Below are 23,731 nucleotides of genomic sequence, written 5' to 3'. Positions count from 1 at the left end.
ATAACCAGCTTCCAGTTTACACTCAACCCAGGCAGTGGCAAATTCTGAGTTTGCAAACAGGTTTGCTTGTACTAGGCTAAGGTTAGGGATAATGCATTTGGAAAGGGAAGGCAGTCTTACAGACTAGCCAAATTATACAGGGAACAATGTTTTTACGTAACAGTAGGAAATTGAAAATAAAACCTTTTTGCTACGAATTTTCTTAAGTGAAAATAAAGAAACATCATCAGATTCAAGATGATCTCCAACAGTTTTCAGTTTTTGTAGTTTTTCTCGCAGTTTTCTTCTCTTTTTTATGGTATCTTTTCTTTTTCTGAAAAAAAAAACCATCTTTGTATAAAATTCCATCTTGTATTTTATTCAATTGGTTTGCTTGAGATGAAGTGGTACAAGAAAGATGTGCTGCAGTGTTTGTTCAAATCCAAAATAAACACCTCACAGCGAGTTAAATATTACTCCAGCGATCAATGTAATTTAGTATACAAAACACTAATTGGTCCAACTGGTTGCTGTGTATTATTTATAATACAGTAAGAGGGAATGAATGCCAAATACGCCATACACTATTAGTGACTACAAATATCAACCTATTTCATTAAAAAGTGGCCAAATGCCAAAAAATGGATTTTCTTCATGCTTTGGTAATTAATCACACTTTAGGTAAATATAACAAAACTGAAATATTTTTGAAAACAAATTATTGGTTGCCATGGTAACAGGTGTCCATTAACTACCCCTCCCCCCCACCAAAAAAAAAAAACCCCGCAAATTTTACCATTTTGTTATGTGAAATCTTTTTGTGCCAATCTTGCTCTATAATGTAGGCCACTATGTAATTTCGTTTTTTTTTTGTTAAAAAAAGCAAAATTCCAGCTGATTTTGTGTCTTTAGGATGTAAGGTAATAATAAATATATGTTGCCATTTTTTTTAAAAAAGCTTAAAGGTGTCAAATCCAAGATGGCCACCAATACGTAAAATATCCAATAAATGTACCATTAGTAACACCCATTATGAATAATATTTTAAGTTAAAATTAATGCCATATGAGTTTTCTGCTATATAAGAATTATCATAAACCTATATTCATCAGTATTCTGACATTTTGAATTTCAAAATGGCCACCATTTTTAAAAAATGGATTAAATTTCGTATTAAAACATGTGCAAGTTATGACATCGATTGAAATCACATAAAATGATAGGCCTATGACAACAATGTGGTTATTAACACAAAATGGCGGCCATTTTAAATTTTAAAATGGTCGCAATTAAAAAAAAAAAATGGGTGTGCAAGTTAAATTAAATAAGATTGAAACAACATGATGATATGATATGCCTATGACAACATGGTGATTATTACACAAAATGTTGACCGTCAGGAGGTCTACAGTTCAGTACACTTTTAATGTTAAAACATCTCAGCATCTCAACAACTAACTCTGCCAAAGGAAATATTTCTAATCAGTGAGCTGTCTTGAATCCCAACAATCTATAGGAGTCCTCTTTTACTTTGATAAGTTTGTCACCTGTATTCACCATCATATATGTTTTTTGCCAATATTCGTCCTTTTCTTAAGATCCCATCGAGACTATTTGCCTTCTAGAAGACTTTTACCAATACCTCAAACATTTTCTGTCCAATGTCATCATGCCATGGCCAACAAACACATCTGTGAGAATTGCAGCATTCTTCATTAATCGCGATATCATCTCTCTTTAAATGTTGGTAAACTCATCACCTAGATTTGCCAGCTCTGATGATATCATTAATTTGTGTTATTCCAATGATAAACGCTCAATGACCTTGATCAGTTGATGTAAATCCAGCAAAGTCCCTTTGTCACACATACATGTCCCCTCATTAACTCCAATATCTGTAATTTGTTTCAGTAATCTGTTGAAAGTGATACAGTGGAAGTAACCGGCCATAGTTCAGGTGGTCATGAGCAAAGAAATATTTGACACTTTGCATGTGTGCAGATATCGTTGTCTGGCGTCTCTGACATATATAGGGATAGTTTAACCACATCATTTAGATTTCGTCGATTCTCTGTATTCAAGTTAATATCTTTATGATCAGCGTCTTTCAAAGAAAATGATACGTCACTTAAGAATCTCTTTCTCTGTCTGCATTTTTTCTAGAAAAGTGTCAGAAGTTGTAGTAGAGAGAAAGCAGAGTTAGTATGTGCTTCTGTGACGTCCTTTAGAGATGTTTTCCATTTAAGATATTTGGGTCACTGTTGTATAGGTAATACAAGTTCAGTTTCAACAAAAGCTACTATTTTCACAATTCTACATGTCAAAAGGCCGTTTAATTCACCGGGTCGAAATAAGAATTGCTTCTTAATGTCATCTCTGTCCACCTCCACTCATCTCGGGCAAGAGTCATCACCCGGCATTTTCTTGCCTTGCCCTTGTACATGTGTTTTTAGACCACAGCCATGTGCATTCATATCTAATGAAATCGGTTGAGATTGTAGAAGATGAGAAGTGGGAGTTAATGATGCCTATGAAGCTTGTGAATGAGCTGTATCTTTATTTCTTTCAAGTGAAACTTTCCTTCAAGCTTCTGCCAAAAGTTGACAGGTTGAAAACTTACCAACCATACTGGTAACTATGGCCCTGAAGGTTTAAACATTGAATTACATGGCAATAACGCATTTATTATTTTACATCATATTTTTACAGGATTTCACAATAAGGTATAAATACACTTGTTTTATATTGTGGTCCTGTCTGAGATACAACAATTGAGATACAAGTTTCACTTTTATGAAAAGAAATGAGATCTATAATTTAGAATTAGAAGTATTTGTTGTTGAATATTTGATATCAAAAGTTAAAACTACAAAAATGACTTTTAATGTTTGATTTTAGTATTCTTTATTTTTTGCATTAAAAAGAAAGGAACTTTAAATTATAAAAGTAATATCCTTTATAGTATCCGATTAGATCATAGTTCAAGAAATAAGTTTCGCTCCGATGAAGTACATTGTGACTGAGTTGTTCCATCCAACCCAATATACAGTCAACTCTCCCAATACCGGACACCCTTGGGCGGGCATATATTTTCCGGTTTTTCGAAAGTCCGGTTTCCTGAAAACATATTTTTAAAGTCATCACGTTGTCACTGAAAATGCTTTGAATCACCGGTCCGAATGCTGCCCGGTACGGTCTAGCGTAGGGAAGGCCTAGGCTATGATTGTGTCAAGCTAGTTTTAATTAAATAAATACTGATAGGCCTAGGCCTACTTTATTAATATTAAGCTAATTCAATTTACCTTTTTTAAAAGTTACATTATTTACTGTACCAATAAAACATGTTACAGTAGTAAATTATTGTTTCTCAATGTGTTTTTAGCAGCAAAGGCCTAGGCTAGGCCTACGTACGTACGGTGAACATAATTTTGGTCTGTTTATTGTTTATCGCGAGCTAGCAGCAGCATGGGTGATAAAAATAGCAGAGAGCGGGGCTTTGATTGATGCGCATGTGCAGAGGTGTCATAATCAAATAAAAATGCCCACACCTAGACCACATGTTTTTTAAGCTCCTTTATTTTGACGTAATTTGATAGCAATGATGAAAATTGATTTAGGTAAACGAGCCAAGCAATAATGACACAATAATTAATTGGTAACATTTCAAAGTTTATTAACACTAGTTAAGTCAAGTTCATTCCGTTTACGTTTTTGCCATAATGATTTCCAAATTTATAATGATGCACATTTTTAGTGAAACATTCCATTTTAAAGTCCTATTGCAATTGTGAATTTAACAATAATTTAAAAAAACAAAGACACAAAGTGGAATGTAAATTGAACTTTATTAAAAAACAATTCATATGCTAAAAAACAGGGAGTTGTTAACAACTCCCTGCTAAAAACAATAGACATTAAGACATAGCGCTTCGATGTGAAAAACCCCACCGCAGTTCGATACGCAACAAAGCAATTGCCGCCTCGTGGGTTAACAATGAACTGACCTGTCAATCACAGTGTAGCGCTCCATGGCAACATTATTTGATCGTACCGCAAAACGTTGTGCACTTCATGCATGGTCAGGGTATGGTTAAAAGCTTTTGTACATTGTGAATGTATTGAATCAGAGTCAGCGACAAAGATGTTACGTTGTTTTCGTAAATATTTGGAGTTTAAATTACAGTACATTTAGAATAGGGACAAATTGGGCTCTCAAAAAAAGTCCGGTTTTCCGTGAATTCCGGTTTTGGGAGAGTCCGGTATTGGGAGAGTTGACTGTATTTATAGAAAAGACAACTTTAAAGAAAATGTCAGCAAGAAGGGACACAGACCGAGGCTACCAAGTTGTTTGATAGCCTTACATTCAGACTTTGAATAGGTTATTTTGTAGTTTTAATCAAGTTAATCAATTGTGTAGAAAAAAACGAAGACAACATTATGTTTTCACTAAAATTACAAAATAAATGGTTAAATCCAACCTATTTTTTTGCTTTAAATTACAGTTTCTTCAGGTAAATAATTTTTTTCGATCCAAGTTTTGGTCAAAGTGGATAACTATTATATGATATTAAAATGACATAATCAACAAAAAACTGTCAAAAAAACATTTTTTCAGGGGGACAATACATCTTTAAATAATGAACATTTCCGTATCTAAAACATGTTAATATTATTTTTAAGATATGACTAATATATCTAAAATTCTCATATATATAATATATGATAGGCCTATACTCCGATTCATTTAAGCATCGATATGCACACGTCTACAGCTATGAATATGTACGTAAGAGTTATTGAAATCAATATTTACCTTATTTGACAGTAAAATAATAGGACATATTGTAATATTATTATTGTCTAGGAGGGTAGGGCTTTAGTTTAATTAGGCTGGCCTAGTAATTTAATAATCTGTTGAAATAGGCCTAGGCTTATCCTTAGGATAGGCTCTTGATTTATTTTGACAGACAGGCACTTTCGTGCAGTAGTTACAACCATGTGACTGTCAGGTCTATTAACATAAAACCTGTTTTCCTGTCGACATAATTTGACGCTATCGTTAACAATAATCGGCAATCTCCTACGCAAACATTGAAATGTTAACGATTTACAGGAAATGGCACTTTTTAAAATAACGACGACGATACAAATCGTCGGTGATTTACAGGAAAAGGTGTTAAATCCAGTTCAACTCTAGCGATATCGCAACGCTAAAACGTAAGAACTGACCAATCATCTTAGCGATACAGCACATGATGTCACATAATTGATGGAAAATTCTGCTGACTACATTTATTTTTGTTGCATCGTGGCGCAGTCAAAGCTAGGCCTAGCCTTCCCAAAATGACTGTAGGCGGAAAGTAGGCGTGGGGATATTAGGTAGGTCCAAGTTTTCTGCCTAGTCCAAAATGCTATTTGGACTAGGATAGGCCTATTGAAAACGAAGAACCATCAGTATAGAGTTATTAGTATGCCTAGGCCCACGTCTCCTACACCGTGAGCCTACTAGTAGAGGCAGCGACGCTAGAAATCAAATGTTTGCGCTATCAATATCATTTCAACTTGATCGTTTTCAAACGATTGTCGTTAAACTTTTAACGATTATCGATGACAGGGTCAACAGGAAAACAGGCTTTAGGCCTAGCCACGCCTATGTACGTCTTCAATGAAAAAAATAAATAAATAAAACATTTTTGAGGCCAAAAATTGACAGGAAAAAAATTTTTTTCTTAGGTTGGTCTAAATTAAAAAACGCCTTTACTTGAAGCTGGAAATTATTCTTTCTAACCTTTTTGCGTCAGCTTTTTCTGCATCATTGAGCTTAGTAAGTTCTTTACTCAGTTCTTCCTCTTCAGATTCTTCATCTTCTTTCTGCTTGGTTTCATGTGTCTTTTCTTTATCTCTGTTGAATAGCAATAGAACTGATGAATAGTATAATGCAAGTACAATACTGTATTTGGTTTATAAATAATGGAAGGAGTATGGTTGAGATAAATGGGACATGTTCTATGAAACGATTTGAATCAATAAAGAGAGTTTGGAATCTATAAGTCAGAGGTGGAAGAGGATAGACATAGAAAGCATGAAAATAAATCAGTTGTAAAAAAGTAAAAAACATGATGCGAGCAAGAAAATAAGTGTAGTATCCTTATTGGGCACTATTAGAACCTTCTTTACAACATACAGTAGGTAGTGTGTAGAAATGTTATGAACAAGTATTAAGCAAAGTTATTTACCCATCTTGTGTATCATCACCACACTTGTCTAATAGTTTTCTAAGTTTACTTCGCCACTGTAATAATTCGCGTACTTCTCTTCTGCCTAAAACACGTATATCTTGACAACATTTCTTAATTTCTTCTGTTGTAAGTCTATGATTTAGCAACTGATCACTGTCAAATACAAGCTGTAGGTATAAAACAGCACATAAATAAAATAGAATAGAATAGACATCACTGAATCCAATAAGTATAATAACGTTTGATCTTTATTTGTTCATTCCTGATGACGATCAAATATAGATTGAAACGTTGAATCATGACTTGCCTCCCGTTATTTGAATTCAGTTTTATACTCGGCTTCATAAGAATTATAAGTACATTTTTTGTGATATAATTTCAAAGCTGTTAATTCCGTAAGTGTGGCTTGTGTAAAGCTGCGTATTCCATGAAATTGCCAGTTGGTTTTTTTTCATAGGCAAGGGGGGTTGGCAGCAATTTCAAAATAGTCGAGATTTTTGACAATTCTTTATAAAATATTGTAAATATGACTTTAAAAGATGTTATTGAGAAATTCAATCATATAAGTAACAATAAATGTTCAAATAATATTTCACATCATTTGTGTAATAGAATACGCCAAAATGGCCTCCATATATCTAAAATGGCCACATATATCCATCAAATACTTTTTTAAACTTAATTATTTACATATATTTTGTAAAAATTGGATATGTTGTAGAATAGACATCACTGAATCCAAAAAGTATTTGCTCTATTTTTTTCATAGGCAATTGGGGTTGGCAGCAATTTTAAATGGCCACCATTTTTGACAATTTTTTTTTCTATTTGAAAGTTTATGGCATTAAAAAATGTTATCAAGATAGAAATTCAATCATATAAGTAACAATAAATATTCAAATAATATTTCACATCATTTGTGTAACTGAACAAGCCAAAATGGCTGAAATTTCAACCAAATGATGTGAAATATTATTTGAACATTTATTTTTACTTTTATGATTGAATTTCAGATATCTCGATAACATCTTTTAATGAAACTTACAATATTTTTAACAATTTTGTCCAAAATGGCGGCCATTTTGAAATGAAATTTTGTATGAAAGAAATTATGGAGCAAATACTTTTTTGATTCAGTGATGTCTATTCTACAACATATCCAAAATTTATCAATATAGCAAATAAAAAATGCAACCTTCCAAAATATCCTAGACTATTAACATCGAACGTCAAGTCATTCTAACTTTGGAATCTTGATATATTATATTTTAAGATGGTATAATCATTTCTTGTGAAACTGGGTGAGTGGGGAACACAGGCTTTAAGTCAGTGATTAGGTTCGCTTTTGTGTCCCATGCCAGCTCACTCAGTTGGTTCTATTGTTTTTTTTTGTATGTCGTGTTTTTCATGTATTTTATATTTGGCAATAAAAGAATAAGAATAAGAACCCATTAATTTTGATTAAAACATAGGTATACATAATATATTAAAAGTAGGATGTTGTCATACATTCATTAAGAAAACGTCATTGCCATGTACACCTTATCTAATCTGGGTAATTACACTTAAATCTTACGAATACGATAGCGTAAGCCAGTAAAAATCTGTTTCGCATGGCAACGAAATATTGAGGGCACCGTCCAAAATATGACTGTGGTAAATTTGAGCGAAGCGCAGGTAGGTGTTGCTTGGTGCTTGGCTGCCTAACGTAACATCAAAGCGAGTGAGGACTTAAAAAACTGCTATTTATCAAAAATTGACCTGGCATTTTAGTAAATTACTTTCAATAAAAGTATAATTATATTATAATCATGAAAATGCAAAATGTGCAAAATAGATCAAATACTCGTTTTGTGATATTCGTCAACACGAATACGCTTTATGAATATGAAATGGGGATCACCTCAAAAGTTTCACAAATGTGTGACGTATCCGTTTTCGTTATCGTATTCGTAAGGTTGCGAAACCTCCCTACTAACTACCAAGGAAGTGTCATTACCAGATATTTAGAAAACTACTACTAATAAAGCAAACTGCATCGTACCTCATTGCATTCATTAAGCATTTCGATAGGCTCATTTGTACTGAGAAAGTCAGAAATCAAAACTTGCTTATGTTGAGTGTAATCGCCTTCAGCATAGCCTAATGCTTTGGCTTTCTTCAGCTTGGAAGGGTCCATAAGAATAGTTAACTTCTTCTTGGGATCAGGATTCACATCCTTAAATATATATTTGGGATCAAAAAACTTCTGATCTGAAGTGGAAGGAATACAATTTCAAGATTTATAAATCCATATTATGACCTTATTCTATTGGGTAATTTTCAATTAAGACTTTTCAACTAAATTGTACAAAACTGTAGTTGTAGTTCCACACACATCTCAAATGACTTATTCAGTGCCAACATCTAAACAAAATTTGTTTTACGGAAACTTATAGTGACCATCTGGATGCAGAGATAATTAAAACGTCAAGTCCGCATGACTTGTAATAATTATGAGATCATGAATAAAGTCTACAAATTTTAGAAGGGATAATCAATTGACAAGATCCTGGTCCTCGTCATGCCTACATTCTTTAGAAGAGATGGTCACATGACAAGATCCTGGTCCTCGTCATGCCTACATTCTTTAGAAGAGATGGTCACATGACAAGATCCTGGTCCTTGTCATGTCTACATTCTCCAGAAGAGATGGTCACATGACAAGATCCTGGTCCTTGTCATGCCTACATTCTTTAGAAGAGATGGTCACATGACAAGATCCTGGTCCTTGTCATGCCTACATTCTTTAGAAGAGATGGTCACATGACAAGATCCTGGTCCTTGTCATGCCTACATTCTTTAGAAGAGATGGTCACATGACAAGATCCTGGTCCTTGTCATGTCTACATTCTTTAGAAGAGATGGTCATATGACAAGATCCTGGTCCTCGTCATGCCTACATTCTTTAGAAGAGATGGTCACATGACAAGATCCTGGTCCTTGTCATGTCTACATTCTCCAGAAGAGATGGTCACATGACAAGATCCTGGTCCTTGTCATGCCTACATTCTTTAGAAGAGATGGTCACATGACAAGATCCTGGTCCTTGTCATGTCTACATTCTTTAGAAGAGATGGTCACATGACAAGATCCTGGTCCTTGTCATGTCTACATTCTCCAGAAGAGATGGTCACATGACAAGATCCTGGTCCTTGTCATGTCTACATTCTCCAGAAGAGATGGTCATATGACAAGATCCTGGTCCTTGTCATGCCTACATTCTCCAGAAGAGATGGTCATATGACAAGATCCTGGTCCTTGTCATGTCTACATTCTTTAGAAGAGATGGTCACATGACAAGATCCTGGTCCTTGTCATGTCTACATTCTTTAGAAGAGATGGTCACATGACAAGATCCTGGTCCTTGTCATGTCTACATTCTTTAGAAGAGATGGTCATATGACAAGATCCTGGTCCTTGTCATGCCTACATTCTTTAGAAGAGATGGTCACATGACAAGATCCTGGTCCTCGTCATGCCTACATTCTTTAGAAGAGATGGTCACATGACAAGATCCTGGTCCTTGTCATGTCTACATTCTTTAGAAGAGATGGTCATATGACAAGATCCTGGTCCTTGTCATGCCTACATTCTTTAGAAGAGATGGTCATATGACAAGATCCAGTGGCCGTATTCACCAATCTCACTTAGGCTAAGGGAAATACTTACCCTTAAAATTTAAGAATTCCCTTAACAAAGGGAAACACTTAAGGGGTATTCCCAAATGAGTTAAGGGATTCACTTACCTAAGGAAAACACTTAATTTAAGGGTAAAACTTAAGGGTAAAAATAATCATAAATATTCATGAGTGTCCCCATTGTCCAATCACAGAAGATTTAATTCCCCTATGGTCCAATCACTTTCCTCTCTAAAACTAATTTGCATATTTTTAAAAAGAGTAAAGGGGCCACGGGGAGGATGGAGAGAAAAGTGTGTGGACGATGATCAATAAAAAGAAAATGGCAGTCAAAACAAAAACAAGTAAATGAATATTAGACCTAGACTAATTTGTATGAGGATCAAGCAAAATAGGTCTAGCCTAGATGCTACTAACAAACCAACATTCTGTGTAGGCCTAAACCTGTCTGTATTGAGGCATATGCATCCGAGGGTGGTTACTGGGCAGACCAACAGGGTGCCTAGCATCTCTACCTAGCCTAGACTGGGGCTATCTACAAGTAGGCATAGTACTCGCACTGGTCCTTGTGATGTCTATACATTTTTTAGACAAGATAGCTTCATGTTTTAAACAAGTACATGTTTATACAACAGTTCCTCTTGATGATAAATACATAAAACCCCAATATCTCACCAATTTTGTCCGGTGCTGTAAAACCCTGACACACAACAAATATCTCAGCTGACTCATTTCTGGATGCTTGTGGTTTGGTAGCGTGTACCTTCCTGAAAAGTTGATAGAGCACCCACAGCAAAGCCTGGTAATCTTTGGATCGAAACACCTTGGTTACAAACCAACCACCCTTATTTAAAAACTCTACAGACAGCTTCAACGAGGACAGTGTTAATTGAGCTGTGAAAACAAAGAATGAAATAATGCTGCAGTGCAGTAGTGGTATGGGATGTAAAGCAAGTGCAGAATCTCTCTTAAATTAAATGAAGCTTAACTTTAATATGCTTTAAAATTGGTTTATTATATGAAGAGTTTTTAATGAAAACATATGAATCACCTTCTAGCTAAGGAAAGCATCAATGAATAGCTAAGCCTAGCTAGCGTAGCCGGCCAATCAATGCGACAAGGTTCTCGGACAAAACTCACCATTTTCTCCTCAATAACAGCGAATTAGTTGAAAAGATATCACTAAGTGGTACATAATATTTTTGTATTTTTTGTATTTGTATTTTGTATTAATATTTGTCCTCAGTGAGGAAATTCGGATTAGGCCCTCCACGGACCCACGGCAGCCAGCAGTGCAGCGCCTACCAGATTAGGCAATGAGAGTTAAAGCATCTTGCCTAAGGATGCAATTAGTATGGTACAGATAACCTCGAACCCATGCCTATCACATGCTAGTCCGATATTACCATTACACCATCACTCTCCAGTATATAATATTATATTTTATGTTATTTAAAAAAAATAATAAATAAACAAATTAACGGTGGAAGCCATGCTGTTTCATTGTAAAAAGCGTCAGCCAATCAGAGAAAATCCATTATGTTGAAAAATATGGTAGCTGATATATTTTCGAACAGATACGTACCAAACAGGACATGACTGTTTACAAAAGCGTCGTAAAGATTGTAAATACGATTTACTAAAAGATTTTCAATGGAAACAACTTAAATAATTGCAAAATATTCATAGTTATGATAGTTTCGGTTTTTTATTGAAATCTCAAAATGGATTGGTTAGGCCGTTTTTCACATTGTGAACCTCAAGTCTAAATATCTCAAAACTTGGGGTTGCAACTCTGCACCGCTTTTGTGATGCCATGCTTCATAGTTCTGTGCAGGGGAATTGGGTTGGGTTGTGAAAATTAAAGAATTGTCTGCCTAATGCTGGCTATGGCCTTGATGGTGTACGCCAAGATGTGTTTTATTCGCGTGCAACATGACTTTAGAGCTCACTATGTCGGTCGGTAAACACTTTAGCATGAGACTGCAATGTTAGAGTTGAAACTCAACGCTGTCATAACGCAAAAAAAAGAAACAGACGTCATAACGGAAAAAAATGAAACAGAAAAAATAACTTGTTTTATCGAATCTTATTTCAAAACTTGTACTGAGATAGGTCTAGGCTATAGCATGGAGTAATAGGAACTCCCCTGCCTCTACTAGGCTCACAGGAGACAAGGCCTAGCTTTGAACGCGCCGCGATGCAACTCAAATAAATGTATTCAGCAGGATTTTTCCATAAATTATGTGACGTCATGTACTGTATCGCCAAGACGAATGGTCATTTTTTGGGTTTTGCGATCTAGACTTGTAGCGTCAATTATTACACCTTTTCCTGTAATCAACAAAGTTTTGTGTCGTCGTTGGTTAAAAAAGTATCTTTTCCTGTAAATCGTAGTAGATAGCCGATAGCGTTGAATAAAGTCGACTGGAAAACAAGCTTAAAGGCTTTCACACTGTACGAAATATTATCAATTCAAGATACAATACTGCATAAATATGTAATGTTTGGTAGAACGTATGTTCTTTTGAGTTGAATTAATATTCAGAACTAATACAACATTTGATTTTGCTATGCAAACCTTCAAACAATATAAAATACTTAAATCTAAAAGTAATAAAGTTTCAGTTTAAATTGTACAATCAAATATCTGTAATATTATCTATCAAGTGTAAATTTCATCATCACATCTGCTGTTACAAAATTGTTATAACAATGAACATCTGTCTGTGGAAGCATCTTTTACAGTTCACTAACTTTCACTACTTTAAACTAGCTGTATCCTCATGTAAAAACATTTGTAACAACTCTCTGAAAAAACATCATAAAAACCAACTCTTTAACACATTTGAAAATATATTTTATAATTAACACTTACCCTGCGAAAAGGCATCATGCAACCAATTTTTCCCCACATTTGGTGCACCATCATGGATTATACAGTCTGCTTTCCATGTTTTTAATTCTTTCTTCAGTAGCTATATAGAACAATAACTACTGCATACTAAATTCAGTCATTATTGAAGGGGTGTTGAAAATGCTATGCTATGCCCTGTTAGACATTGCTATAAACAGTCTTAGCTAAGATCATGTACAGTAACAAATTGAGGGCATTACCTTATACATTTGAATGATGAACTATAATTGAATTATTTCCAAAGGAAAGTCATTTCTATTGTTTTGCTCAGTAATTCACTTCACATTAAAACATGGTATGATGCTTTGATCACTGTACAGTCACATTTTACATTTCTTGAATTTGTTACAAAGTTAATTAATTTCCACCCAAACTGTTGATAATTCTCCTTTGATATGGTAGGTTATGTAAATAGACATCTAGTGGATGTAGAGTTCATCCAGTCTTGCTGTAATAATGTAGACTTAAATAAGAAAAGTTTCCTTACCTGTCTACATTTTTCAGTGGTGATATCAGCAGTAAATGTCACCACATTTGGTATTGCTTTGATAGGAAACAGATCAACTCCTATAATCTGACTTGATATTGGCATATGCTTGGATGCAACTTGAAGCCTGTAAAATCATTTTAATTAATTACTTTAGATAAACTGTAGGTTAATGCCACAACCCGATACAAGAGTGTGCTTTAGGCTTGATTTAGTTGATGAATTTTTATGATTTTGGTAACAAAATATAGCCTATAGGGTATGTAAATTTAAGAAAACATCAAAATGGACACGCATTGTTACTGATTTGTCACTAATTTTCATAGAAAAGTTAATTTATCCCAAATTTAATCAAATCTACATATTAAAGTGCGTTAGACATCTATCAAAATTAATAAGGGCTGTAAAAAATGTAAAATAAATAAAAGGTTTGACAATATTTGTAAAGTGAAGGTGGTGACACATGTTAAGATGACAAAGAAGACAACTTTGTTTGTAAAGCACCATATCATTCCGCAGTGTCTTTTTCATATGAAATGTCAAAAGATGAGAACCAAAGAACCAGGAATCAATGCTCTGTACAGATGAGACTAGAACAACAACAGAATGCATTTCAATTGTATACCTTGTGTTGGATGTCTGAGACTAGAACAACAACAGAATGCATTTCAATTGTATACCTTGTGTTGGATGTCTGAGACTAGAACAACAACAGAATGCATTTCAATTGTATACCTTGTGTTGGATGTCTGAGACTAGAACAACAACAGAATGCATTTCAATTGTATACCTTGTGTTGGATGTCTGAGACTAGAACAACAACAGAATGCATTTCAATTGTATACCTTGTGTTGGATGTCTGAGACTAGAACAACAACAGAATGCATTTCAATTGTATACCTTGTGTTGGATGTCTGAGACTAGAACAACAACAGAATGCATTTCAATTGTATACCTTGTGTTGGATGTCTGAGACTAGAACAACAACAGAATGCATTTCAATTGTATACCTTGTGTTGGATGTCTGAGACTAGAACAACAACAGAATGCATTTCAATTGTATACCTTGTGTTGGATGTCTGAGACTAGAACAACAACAGAATGCATTTCAATTGTATACCTTGTGTTGGATGTCTGAGACTAGAACAACAACAGAATGCATTTCAATTGTATACCTTGTGTTGGATGTCTGAGACTAGAACAACAACAGAATGCATTTCAATTGTATACCTTGTGTTGGATGTCTGAGACTAGAACAACAACAGAATGCATTTCAATTGTATACCTTGTGTTGGATGTCTGAGACTAGAACAACAACAGAATGCATTTCAATTGTATACCTTGTGTTGGATGTCTGAGACTAGAACAACAACAGAATGCATTTCAATTGTATACCTTGTGTTGGATGTCTGAGACTAGAACAACAACAGAATGCATTTCAATTGTATACCTTGTGTTGGATGTCTGAGACTAGAACAACAACAGAATGCATTTCAATTGTATACCTTGTGTTGGATGGACTAGAACAACAACAGAATGCATTTCAATTGTATACCTTGTGTTGGATGTCTGAGACTAGAACAACAACAGAATGCATTTCAATTGTATACCTTGTGTTGGATGTCTGAGACTAGAACAACAACAGAATGCATTTCAATTGTATACCTTGTGTTGGATGTCTGAGACTAGAACAACAACAGAATGCATTTCAATTGTATACCTTGTGTTGGATGTCTGAGACTAGAACAACAACAGAATGCATTTCAATTGTATACCTTGTGTTGGATGTCTGAGACTAGAACAACAACAGAATGCATTTCAATTGTATACCTTGTGTTGGATGTCTGAGACTAGAACAACAACAGAATGCATTTCAATTGTATACCTTGTGTTGGATGTCTGAGACTAGAACAACAACAGAATGCATTTCAATTGTATACCTTGTGTTGGATGTCTGAGACTAGAACAACAACAGAATGCATTTCAATTGTATACCTTGTGTTGGATGTCTGAGACTAGAACAACAACAGAATGCATTTCAATTGTATACCTTGTGTTGGATGTCTGAGACTAGAACAACAACAGAATGCATTTCAATTGTATACCTTGTGTTGGATGTCTGAGACTAGAACAACAGAATGCATTTCAATTGTATACCTTGTGTTGGATGTCTGAGACTAGAACAACAACAGAATGCATTTCAATTGTATACCTTGTGTTGGATGTCTGAGACTAGAACAACAACAGAATGCATTTCAATTGTATACCTTGTGTTGGATGTCTGAGACTAGAACAACAACAGAATGCATTTCAATTGTATACCTTGTGTTGGATGTCTGAGACTAGAACAACAACAGAATGCATTTCAATTGTATACCTTGTGTTGGATGTCTGAGACTAGAACAACAACAGAATGCATTTCAATTGTATACCTTGTGTTGGATGTCTGAGACTAGAACAACAACAGAATGCATTTCAATTGTATACCTTGTGTTGGATGTCTGAGACTAGAACAACAACAGAATGCATTTCAATTGTATACCTTGTGTTGGATGTCTGAGACTAGAACAACAACAGAATGCATTTCAATTGTATACCTTGTGTTGGATGTCTGAGACTAGAACAACAACAGAATGCATTTCAATTGTATACCTTGTGTTGGATGTCTGAGACTAGAACAACAACAGAATGCATTTCAATTGTATACCTTGTGTTGGATGTCTGAGACTAGAACAACAACAGAATGCATTTCAATTGTATACCTTGTGTTGGATGTCTGAGACTAGAACAACAACAGAATGCATTTCAATTGTATACCTTGTGTTGGATGTCTGAGACTAGAACAACAACAGAATGCATTTCAATTGTATACCTTGTGTTGGATGTCTGAGACTAGAACAACAACAGAATGCATTTCAATTGTATACCTTGTGTTGGATGTCTGAGACTAGAACAACAACAGAATGCATTTCAATTGTATACCTTGTGTTGGATGTCCTGCTTTAAGATGAATTTCTATTACTAGAGGGTGAGCCCGTCTAGGAAGTGTAGACGATGGTTCTCGGAATGATAATGTTCTCCTTGTACGTTTTCTGTCGGTTACCATTATTGAAAATGCTAGACATTCGTAAAACTAAACTACTCTGTTTCACAGTGTCTTAGATGATTAGTAACATTTTAAAGTAGTGTTTATTGTTTGGTAGAGACCTTATAGGGCGGAGGTGGGGAGGCGGAGTTCATTTGAGGGAGGTGCTTATTAAAGGTACAGTATATAATGTTACATTTTTTAGGTTTAATAATATGGTAACATTTGTAATAAAATGAAATCCTCTAATAGATATGAAAAGTGGTAAAAAAGAATAACAAATGCTTGGTAAATTGTAGATAACAGTGCGATGAATTCTACTACAAATAGTATAATTGTGTTATTATAAATGTTGATGGACGTTTATTAGATAGTTGGGTTTGGGGGGGGGGGGGGGGGAAGGATTATTATTCAAAAGTGATGTTTATAATGAGGCGTTTATTCAAATAAATACCATCCTAATAATTATTAATACATTATTTAATTTAAACATCTTTTGAAACTAACTTCCGCGACAAGAAGATGTTTTAGATGGCTTGCAACATGGGCAGACACCCCAGTCCTAACGGGACACAGATAGCCTATAGTCATTTCTTCCAGCTTACTCAATAAAACTCAGCTATCAGGATTTCACTCGATTTTAAACAAAATGTCTTATCAACAAATCTCCCTATGTAATTTTATAATACTATTCCCCACAATATATTCCGATTCTTTATGGCATATATTTAATTTGATCTTTATTATTATTTGCAGTATAATTTTTATTTTTTAACTACTGTACCTTCACATGCAAGGTCCGTTTCTAAAATAAAAAAAAAACTGAAATGGCTATGACTATGGCTAACTTAAGCTCCAGTCCTACTATCTGTTTTTTTCTTCCGTCTTCCAAAGGGACACTGTATTGATTAATGGAAAGTGCCCGTTTCCAGTCACCTTTAGGGTCAAATCTATTATTTTAACTGCTCCCTTGTGTATAAAAGAGAGAAAATAGTTGAAACCAGGTTGTTGCAAGTTGAAGTCAACCCGGAAATTACTTTGACCGCGAAGAATTGAAATTGAGTTGAAAATCTTCTGTTGAAATCATAAATTTTGTTAAAAAACTCTTTATAATATCTTCCCAAGATAGAAATATGGAACAATAGCGTCGAACTGAAAACTAATGTTATCAAATCTACGTTTCGCGGTACATCTGAGATAGATAAGGTAGGTGTTCAAGGCGGAGATTAGTACCGAAGTTTTTCCATTGTGCTCGCCTATGTCAGAATTAACCATAATTTATATATAGATTGTTATTTTACTATGTTAATGGACAAATAAAGCATTTCAGTATGAACTTAAGCGACCCCTGTCTCAATATCAAGAAAAAAAGATAATTTGAGTGGTATTTTTTTAACATTATCACATATCGTTTATTATTGGAACAAGATCAGTATTAAAATAATATATATAAATACAAATAAAATTTGTATACGGGTGTAAATAAACATGATTTGCAATATTATAACAGTTTAACACATGCCAATGGATATCAAATTAAGCTAATTAATACATAAATAGATATTTCATTCTTCAATATCTGGCCAATATAAAAACTTAATAACCGTTACATTTTTTATAAACCTCATTTAAAAACCTACCCCCTCAAGGACAAAAAAAATGTTTCGATTTAGTGGAGGTTGGCCTGATTTAGTCACTGATTTAGTTGAAGTTCAATTTATGAATTAAAATGACGTCACTTTTAAAGTTTTAGCTCGAACTATGACTAAAGTCCAGTTTAAGAATACGGGTGCAAGTAATTCTCAGGTGGGAATTAAAATTAATTAACTGAAAGAATTGAGTATTCAGTATGGCAGAAACATCTGCATAACGTTGTTAATGTTACTACGATTCCTATTGCTTACCATCCTCCTGGTGCTGCACATAAATCCACAAGAACACGAGACTTCTGAAGAAATTGAAATTTTCTGTTTAGCTGAATTAATTTGAATGCAGAGCGTGAACGATAACCTAAGCAAAAAAAATATGAAAAATTTATGTGTATATACGATCTTAGATTTAAGACTGCAACTGGGAGTTGAGTTCTATCTAGACAAAATTAGCAGCAAACAAGGTTATTAGAGGCTGGTTGACTGTATGAAGATGGAGAAATATCTGTATAGGCAAGACAATAATTATTGCATTATTAAGGACTTTTAGATTTTCAAATCTACTATGTCGACTGCTACACTATTATGTCATTGTATGATACAAGCATGTATTAGGCGGTAAATTTGATCATTTTGACTGTCGCTCTTTGACACGAGTACCAGTGGACGTAGTATGACGTCATATAACGCTGCAAAAGTTTATCAAAATCATGGCTGAGAATCTTGCCATGATTTTTTGAGAATGTAGTACAGTGAATTTCAGTCAAAATATATTTGCAAACTGTGAATTATTGATTTGTATTGGTTATTTTAAATACAGCTTTTAATAATACAGGTTTTAGCCTGGTTCTTATCACTAGAACGCTAGCCTTCATTCAGAAAATTAAGGATCTATGCTAGGCCTAAGCTACACACTTGGTCTGACCTGTGTACTTCTACTGGCCCAGCACGGTGGAATAGCACCACGGCCGAGTGTCTATGCTAGGCCTAAGTTACACACTTGGTCTGACCTGTGTACTTCTACTGGCCCAGCACGATGGAATAGCACCACGGCCGAGTGCTACTATAAAGATTACAAGATTCCCAGGGTTATTACCTCATACATTCACTGGCACGTCAAGTCAAGTATCATTTATTGTCATTTGTTTTAAGGAAAAAAACATAGAAATTCTGTTTGCTCTGTTGGCGGAGCACAATATCCAACGGACACAACACAAAAAGTTTCTACATGATGTTTAAGGTTCTAATAGCTCCTGGAAAGAAACTATTTGTAAATCGTGCCTTATTAGCCTTAATACAACAAAAATGTGTTGCCAGCAAAAAAATAAACAATTTACACAAATGATACAAAAAGACTTTAAAAACACTTCACTGCACCCTACAGTAGGCTCGCGCTAGGTATAAATATTGTTTCAACAAAAGTTTAAAAAAGGTTTATTGAATAAACGTATGCCTATAGCTTTTTGAGGCTAGGCTTCCATAAACCCAAAAACAATGAAAATCGAAATAACTATTAACGTGTTAACTACATTACGCGAGTTAACATATTATTTCAGATGAAAAATATTGAGTTTTATATTGTTTTATCCATACGTACTTACACTGGCATTAAATATATAACATTAAAATATAGGCCGTTTATAAGCTATATTTCGCAGATTTATTATTGCGAGGAAATTCCCCACCGGCGACATCGATCGACCGAGGATTAGGCCTAGGCTAGAGGTCCGGCTAAAGGCCTAGTGTGCATGCCGGTACGGGTTGATTATCGCTATATAAATAACAAGTTTGAACAAAAGGCTTACGACAATCCTAGGTAAATTTTTATTAAACGTATAGGCCTAGGCCTACTTGCTTGGCGAATCCATGCCTTTTCAATCATTTAACAAGTTCGTAATCGGATCGTAGTACTGTACAGTAAAATTTAAAAAATACCGCCTCAACAACTTCGTGCTATGTGCGACGATCTGTTGTTCTTTGCGATCAACATTGGTAGAGTCCATTAATTATATGGGTGTTTAAAAATTTGATAACTATTAAAAACGTGATTCAACCACTGTGTAATCAAACAGTTTATTTACGGTAGTTAAAACTTTGATCCTCTCAAAATGGATAATCACGTATTCCGGTTATCACGTGATTGATTTACGGTTGGTTGCACGATTCTTTTTTTACATGTCGGGCGGAGGTGAAATATATTCGCCAATTTGGCGAATGAGTCGATATTTTTTCACCATTTGGTTTCACAATTTTCGTTTGGCTCACAAAAAAAAAAAAACCTTCATTTTCGTCAGTTTAGGGTCGGTTGAGTGATTTAAAATTATACTATACTAATTAATAATAACAGTGTTTTTGGCAGATCAACTCATAATTATTAGAATTTAATGGGAACAATGTAATTGTCTTGTTCTTAGTGCCACCAATGAGAACGTTTCTGTGCAAAATAAAAAGCTTTAACGCTGTCAATAAATTATAATTAACATATTACCAGTTTCTTTCGCAAGATGATAGTATCTATCTTTCCGTTGTTTACCAACTTTCGATTTCTTTCCCATTTTCAAATACCTGTAATCTTGATATCAAGCTTAAAATTCAATCAAAACAATTAGTAATCATCTGCTCAGGGAGTAATTAATAGGCTACTTAGACCTATTATGTACTAGGCCTACTACTACTCTAGGTCTAGCCAAGTACTGGGGTCTAGCTGGTAGAAGCTAGACTCGACGGTACCCAAGGACGCAATTAGTTAATATTTTTATTTTATAGACAACATTTATATGTATGCAAGAAACAACTTATTAATAAACATTTTTACCATCCTATAGTACTATTAGTATTATTAGATAAGTCTATAGACCAATAAAACTAAATACGATTAAGCCCGGAAAGTAAGCCAACATATCCTTTTTATACTAAGTAGTTATAACCTTATCGGAGCTGCACCTTCAATGGCAGTTCTTCAACAACAGTTATGTGTTTTTGCTGACCGGGGATTCCTTTTTTCCCTAACTTAAGAACACAGTTATTCACTTTATGAATTTCAGTTTCTTTAATAGGGTAGGAGACCCTCAAGTCCTGTATGACCGAGCCACAACTTGTGCTCATCAGTTTTCAATTTAGACCAAATCCTGATTACCGACAAGGGCGTTCTATTTCTAGAACATGCACTTAATTTATTATTATCCTAAAACTGCTCAAACAGCAAAAATGAGAAGGTTTTATCCAGTTCATATGGTTACAAATACCTAAACCACTGTCTAATTGAAAGAAAGTGTTTCTGAAACTTTAAGTCAGTACAGTGCTAAACTTTAATTCAGTACAGTGCTAAACTTTAACTCAGTACAGTGCTAAACTTTAATTCAGTACAGTGCTAAACTTTATTTGCAAAATAAATAAACAAGAAACATTATAAAATGATTTTCATCGTCGTAGGCTAGTGAGAATAGATATAGCCTAGGATAGGGCCTATAAGGCCGCTGGAAATACATTACATGGTTCTCGTCATCACTTGATTTTTGTCAACGTTCATCTTTCATCACAGTATTTTAATTAGGTGAAATAACCGTAATGTTCAAACACACGCTCACCGCCCGGACTACTAGAACACTTGGTTTCAGACTGAGGCTCAAAATACAGATTGATGGCGGTCCGCGACGATTAACATACACACTTTATGTTGCAAAATCGTGCGATCACATACACAATTGTTTGAGTGTTCACGATCGGCGGGAGGTGAGTCAGATTTTCATGAAAATATAACAAAATTTGTACTTTTCCCATATTTACCCCTGATTTTTCTTAACAAATACACAAAGATGAAAGATGAACTTTTTGGGTGCGGGGCCTAAAATCGCAAGCGGGCGCCGACGAGAACCATGTAATGTATTCCAGCGGCCTAAATATAACACTGTATTTTTCGTTTCCCAATAATGAATAAACTAACTAAAGAGAATTTAATAAATAAACTACTAGCCTACATTATTAATTAGCGCCAATTAAACTACATGAATTGCGTAGTCTACCCGTCCGTGGGAATTACGTCTAAACACGTTGGGCCCAATCGTCCACACGCATTGGTAATCAACCCGACATTCACACAACGCACTGCTGGCCCACCACAAGTCTTGGTTTTGAAACTCAGCTATACTACTACTACTACTAGGCTAGCCTAATAACTGCCTAGCTAGCTAGGCCTACTAGAGAGTCTAGCCTAGGCCTAGTAAATCTCAAACATACATACGTTAAACGAGGATGGTTAACAACTTCCTAAGAATCCGTACACCACATAAACCCTAAAGGAATACAATATTAATTTGGAAAACTGTATTTGTAGATGATTTAATAATCGCACAGACGCCAACTAGGCCTAGGCTACATGTTGTTTGACAAAAAGGAAAGGGAAAGAAGCAAGAGCGTGGCGGCGGCGGCGGGTGGTGGTGAGAGAGAGGGACGTCTCACGTACACACGTGTCTTTTGTTTTATAGAGGGCGCTATCGGCCCACTTTTGGCAGAGAGAGAGTTTCGACATTGAATGGATTAGCTTTAATCCATTCAATTTCCGACTCTTTCCAATAAATGGCTTTGTGCGCTCCATGCACACTCTACGCGTACGCGTTTAGTTTGTACAGCGATTCTCTATAGTAATGCATTGTTTTTACATTTTGTTGTTTAAAATCATGTTCGCAGTAACTCCGTTATTATTCTAACAGAAACCTTTAAAAAAATTGATTGTTTTGATATTAAATTCGATATTTAAAGCCTTGTGAATGTTATACATTTTTTAAGCAAATGACTCGACTTCATACGCTACATAGGCATAGTTGGACACAAACATGGCCGGCGTGCACACCACGTGACTTTCTAAAATCCGTGAACGCAATGCCGTAACTCTCTCTATATATGGCTCTGACTTTTGGGTCATTTTTTTTTCCACAGATAGTTAGCGCATGACATAAATTTACGCTTTGTTTCAATTTAAATTTTTGTACGGGTTATCTTATCGACCTATGTTAAATACCAGCAATTCATAAAATCGCGCGTAACTTACGTCATTATAGCCTAATTACAATAATAACAAGGGCGGATAACCAATTAAAAATGATTGTGTTAATTGTAATTTTTAGTCAAGAGTTTTCTCACATTTTCTGTCTACGCATCTCTGGAGAAAAATGTACGACATCTTAAAAAAATTGGTACACAAAAATACACCAATCGATTGCGCGATTTCTTTCATTACGGTTATTATGTTTTAATCATGTTTCGTATGGCAAAAACGGTACATACATTTTGTTATGTTAATAACATAACAAAACATACAATAAAAGTAAACGTGGAATTTTATCATAGCCCTACAAAATAGGTAAAATGGCTTGTTGGTTTCACGATCCGCTTGTCAATCAGGTCGGCTACTTTCAATGTTCTTCAGTCAATTTTAATGTATTGTTAAAATGCACTCGCTAGAATAGAATTTTTCTTCCAGTATGAAACGGCAACCATGACGTGTTTGATTTCGGCGGCAAAATAGCGTATTAACAAGGATTTTCTTTAAAGATTCTTTCCTTTAGTAAATCGACATTTTTGGAATATGCAGGTCTTCGCATCCGATTAAACCTTGTTTTGATAAAAATAGCCTTCATTAATTCTGTGCGTCATTTTCATTTTGTATTTGTGTACGTTATAACACCCTAATACGGCG

The 23,731-nt window shown here is 34.8% G+C and overlaps 1 protein-coding gene across 1 annotated transcript in view; it reads right to left on the bottom strand.

Annotated features, from left to right (window-relative positions):
* LOC140044992 (pre-rRNA 2'-O-ribose RNA methyltransferase FTSJ3-like) overlaps nucleotides 1-22,482 on the bottom strand; it is a 31,026-nt gene extending 8,544 nt beyond the window's left edge. The window contains exons 1-10 of the mRNA XM_072089720.1: nucleotides 22,277-22,482; nucleotides 20,525-20,620; nucleotides 18,292-18,397; nucleotides 13,303-13,429; nucleotides 12,777-12,876; nucleotides 10,574-10,792; nucleotides 8,263-8,471; nucleotides 6,216-6,385; nucleotides 5,768-5,881; nucleotides 184-313 (exon numbers count right to left, since the gene is read on the bottom strand). Of these exons, the coding sequence (XP_071945821.1) occupies nucleotides 184-313; nucleotides 5,768-5,881; nucleotides 6,216-6,385; nucleotides 8,263-8,471; nucleotides 10,574-10,792; nucleotides 12,777-12,876; nucleotides 13,303-13,429; nucleotides 18,292-18,397; nucleotides 20,525-20,591 (1,242 nt within the window). The 5' untranslated portion in view covers nucleotides 20,592-20,620; nucleotides 22,277-22,482. The remainder of the gene's footprint in view (nucleotides 1-183; nucleotides 314-5,767; nucleotides 5,882-6,215; nucleotides 6,386-8,262; nucleotides 8,472-10,573; nucleotides 10,793-12,776; nucleotides 12,877-13,302; nucleotides 13,430-18,291; nucleotides 18,398-20,524; nucleotides 20,621-22,276) is intronic.
* Nucleotides 22,483-23,731: the final 1,249 nt, after the last annotated feature.

The sequence above is a fragment of the Antedon mediterranea genome, chromosome 3, assembly GCF_964355755.1.
Source record: "Antedon mediterranea chromosome 3, ecAntMedi1.1, whole genome shotgun sequence".
Classification (NCBI taxonomy): Eukaryota; Metazoa; Echinodermata; class Crinoidea; order Comatulida; family Antedonidae; genus Antedon; species Antedon mediterranea.
Note: the sequence above shows the minus strand (reverse complement) of the source record. Positions and strands in the feature narration are given on the sequence as shown.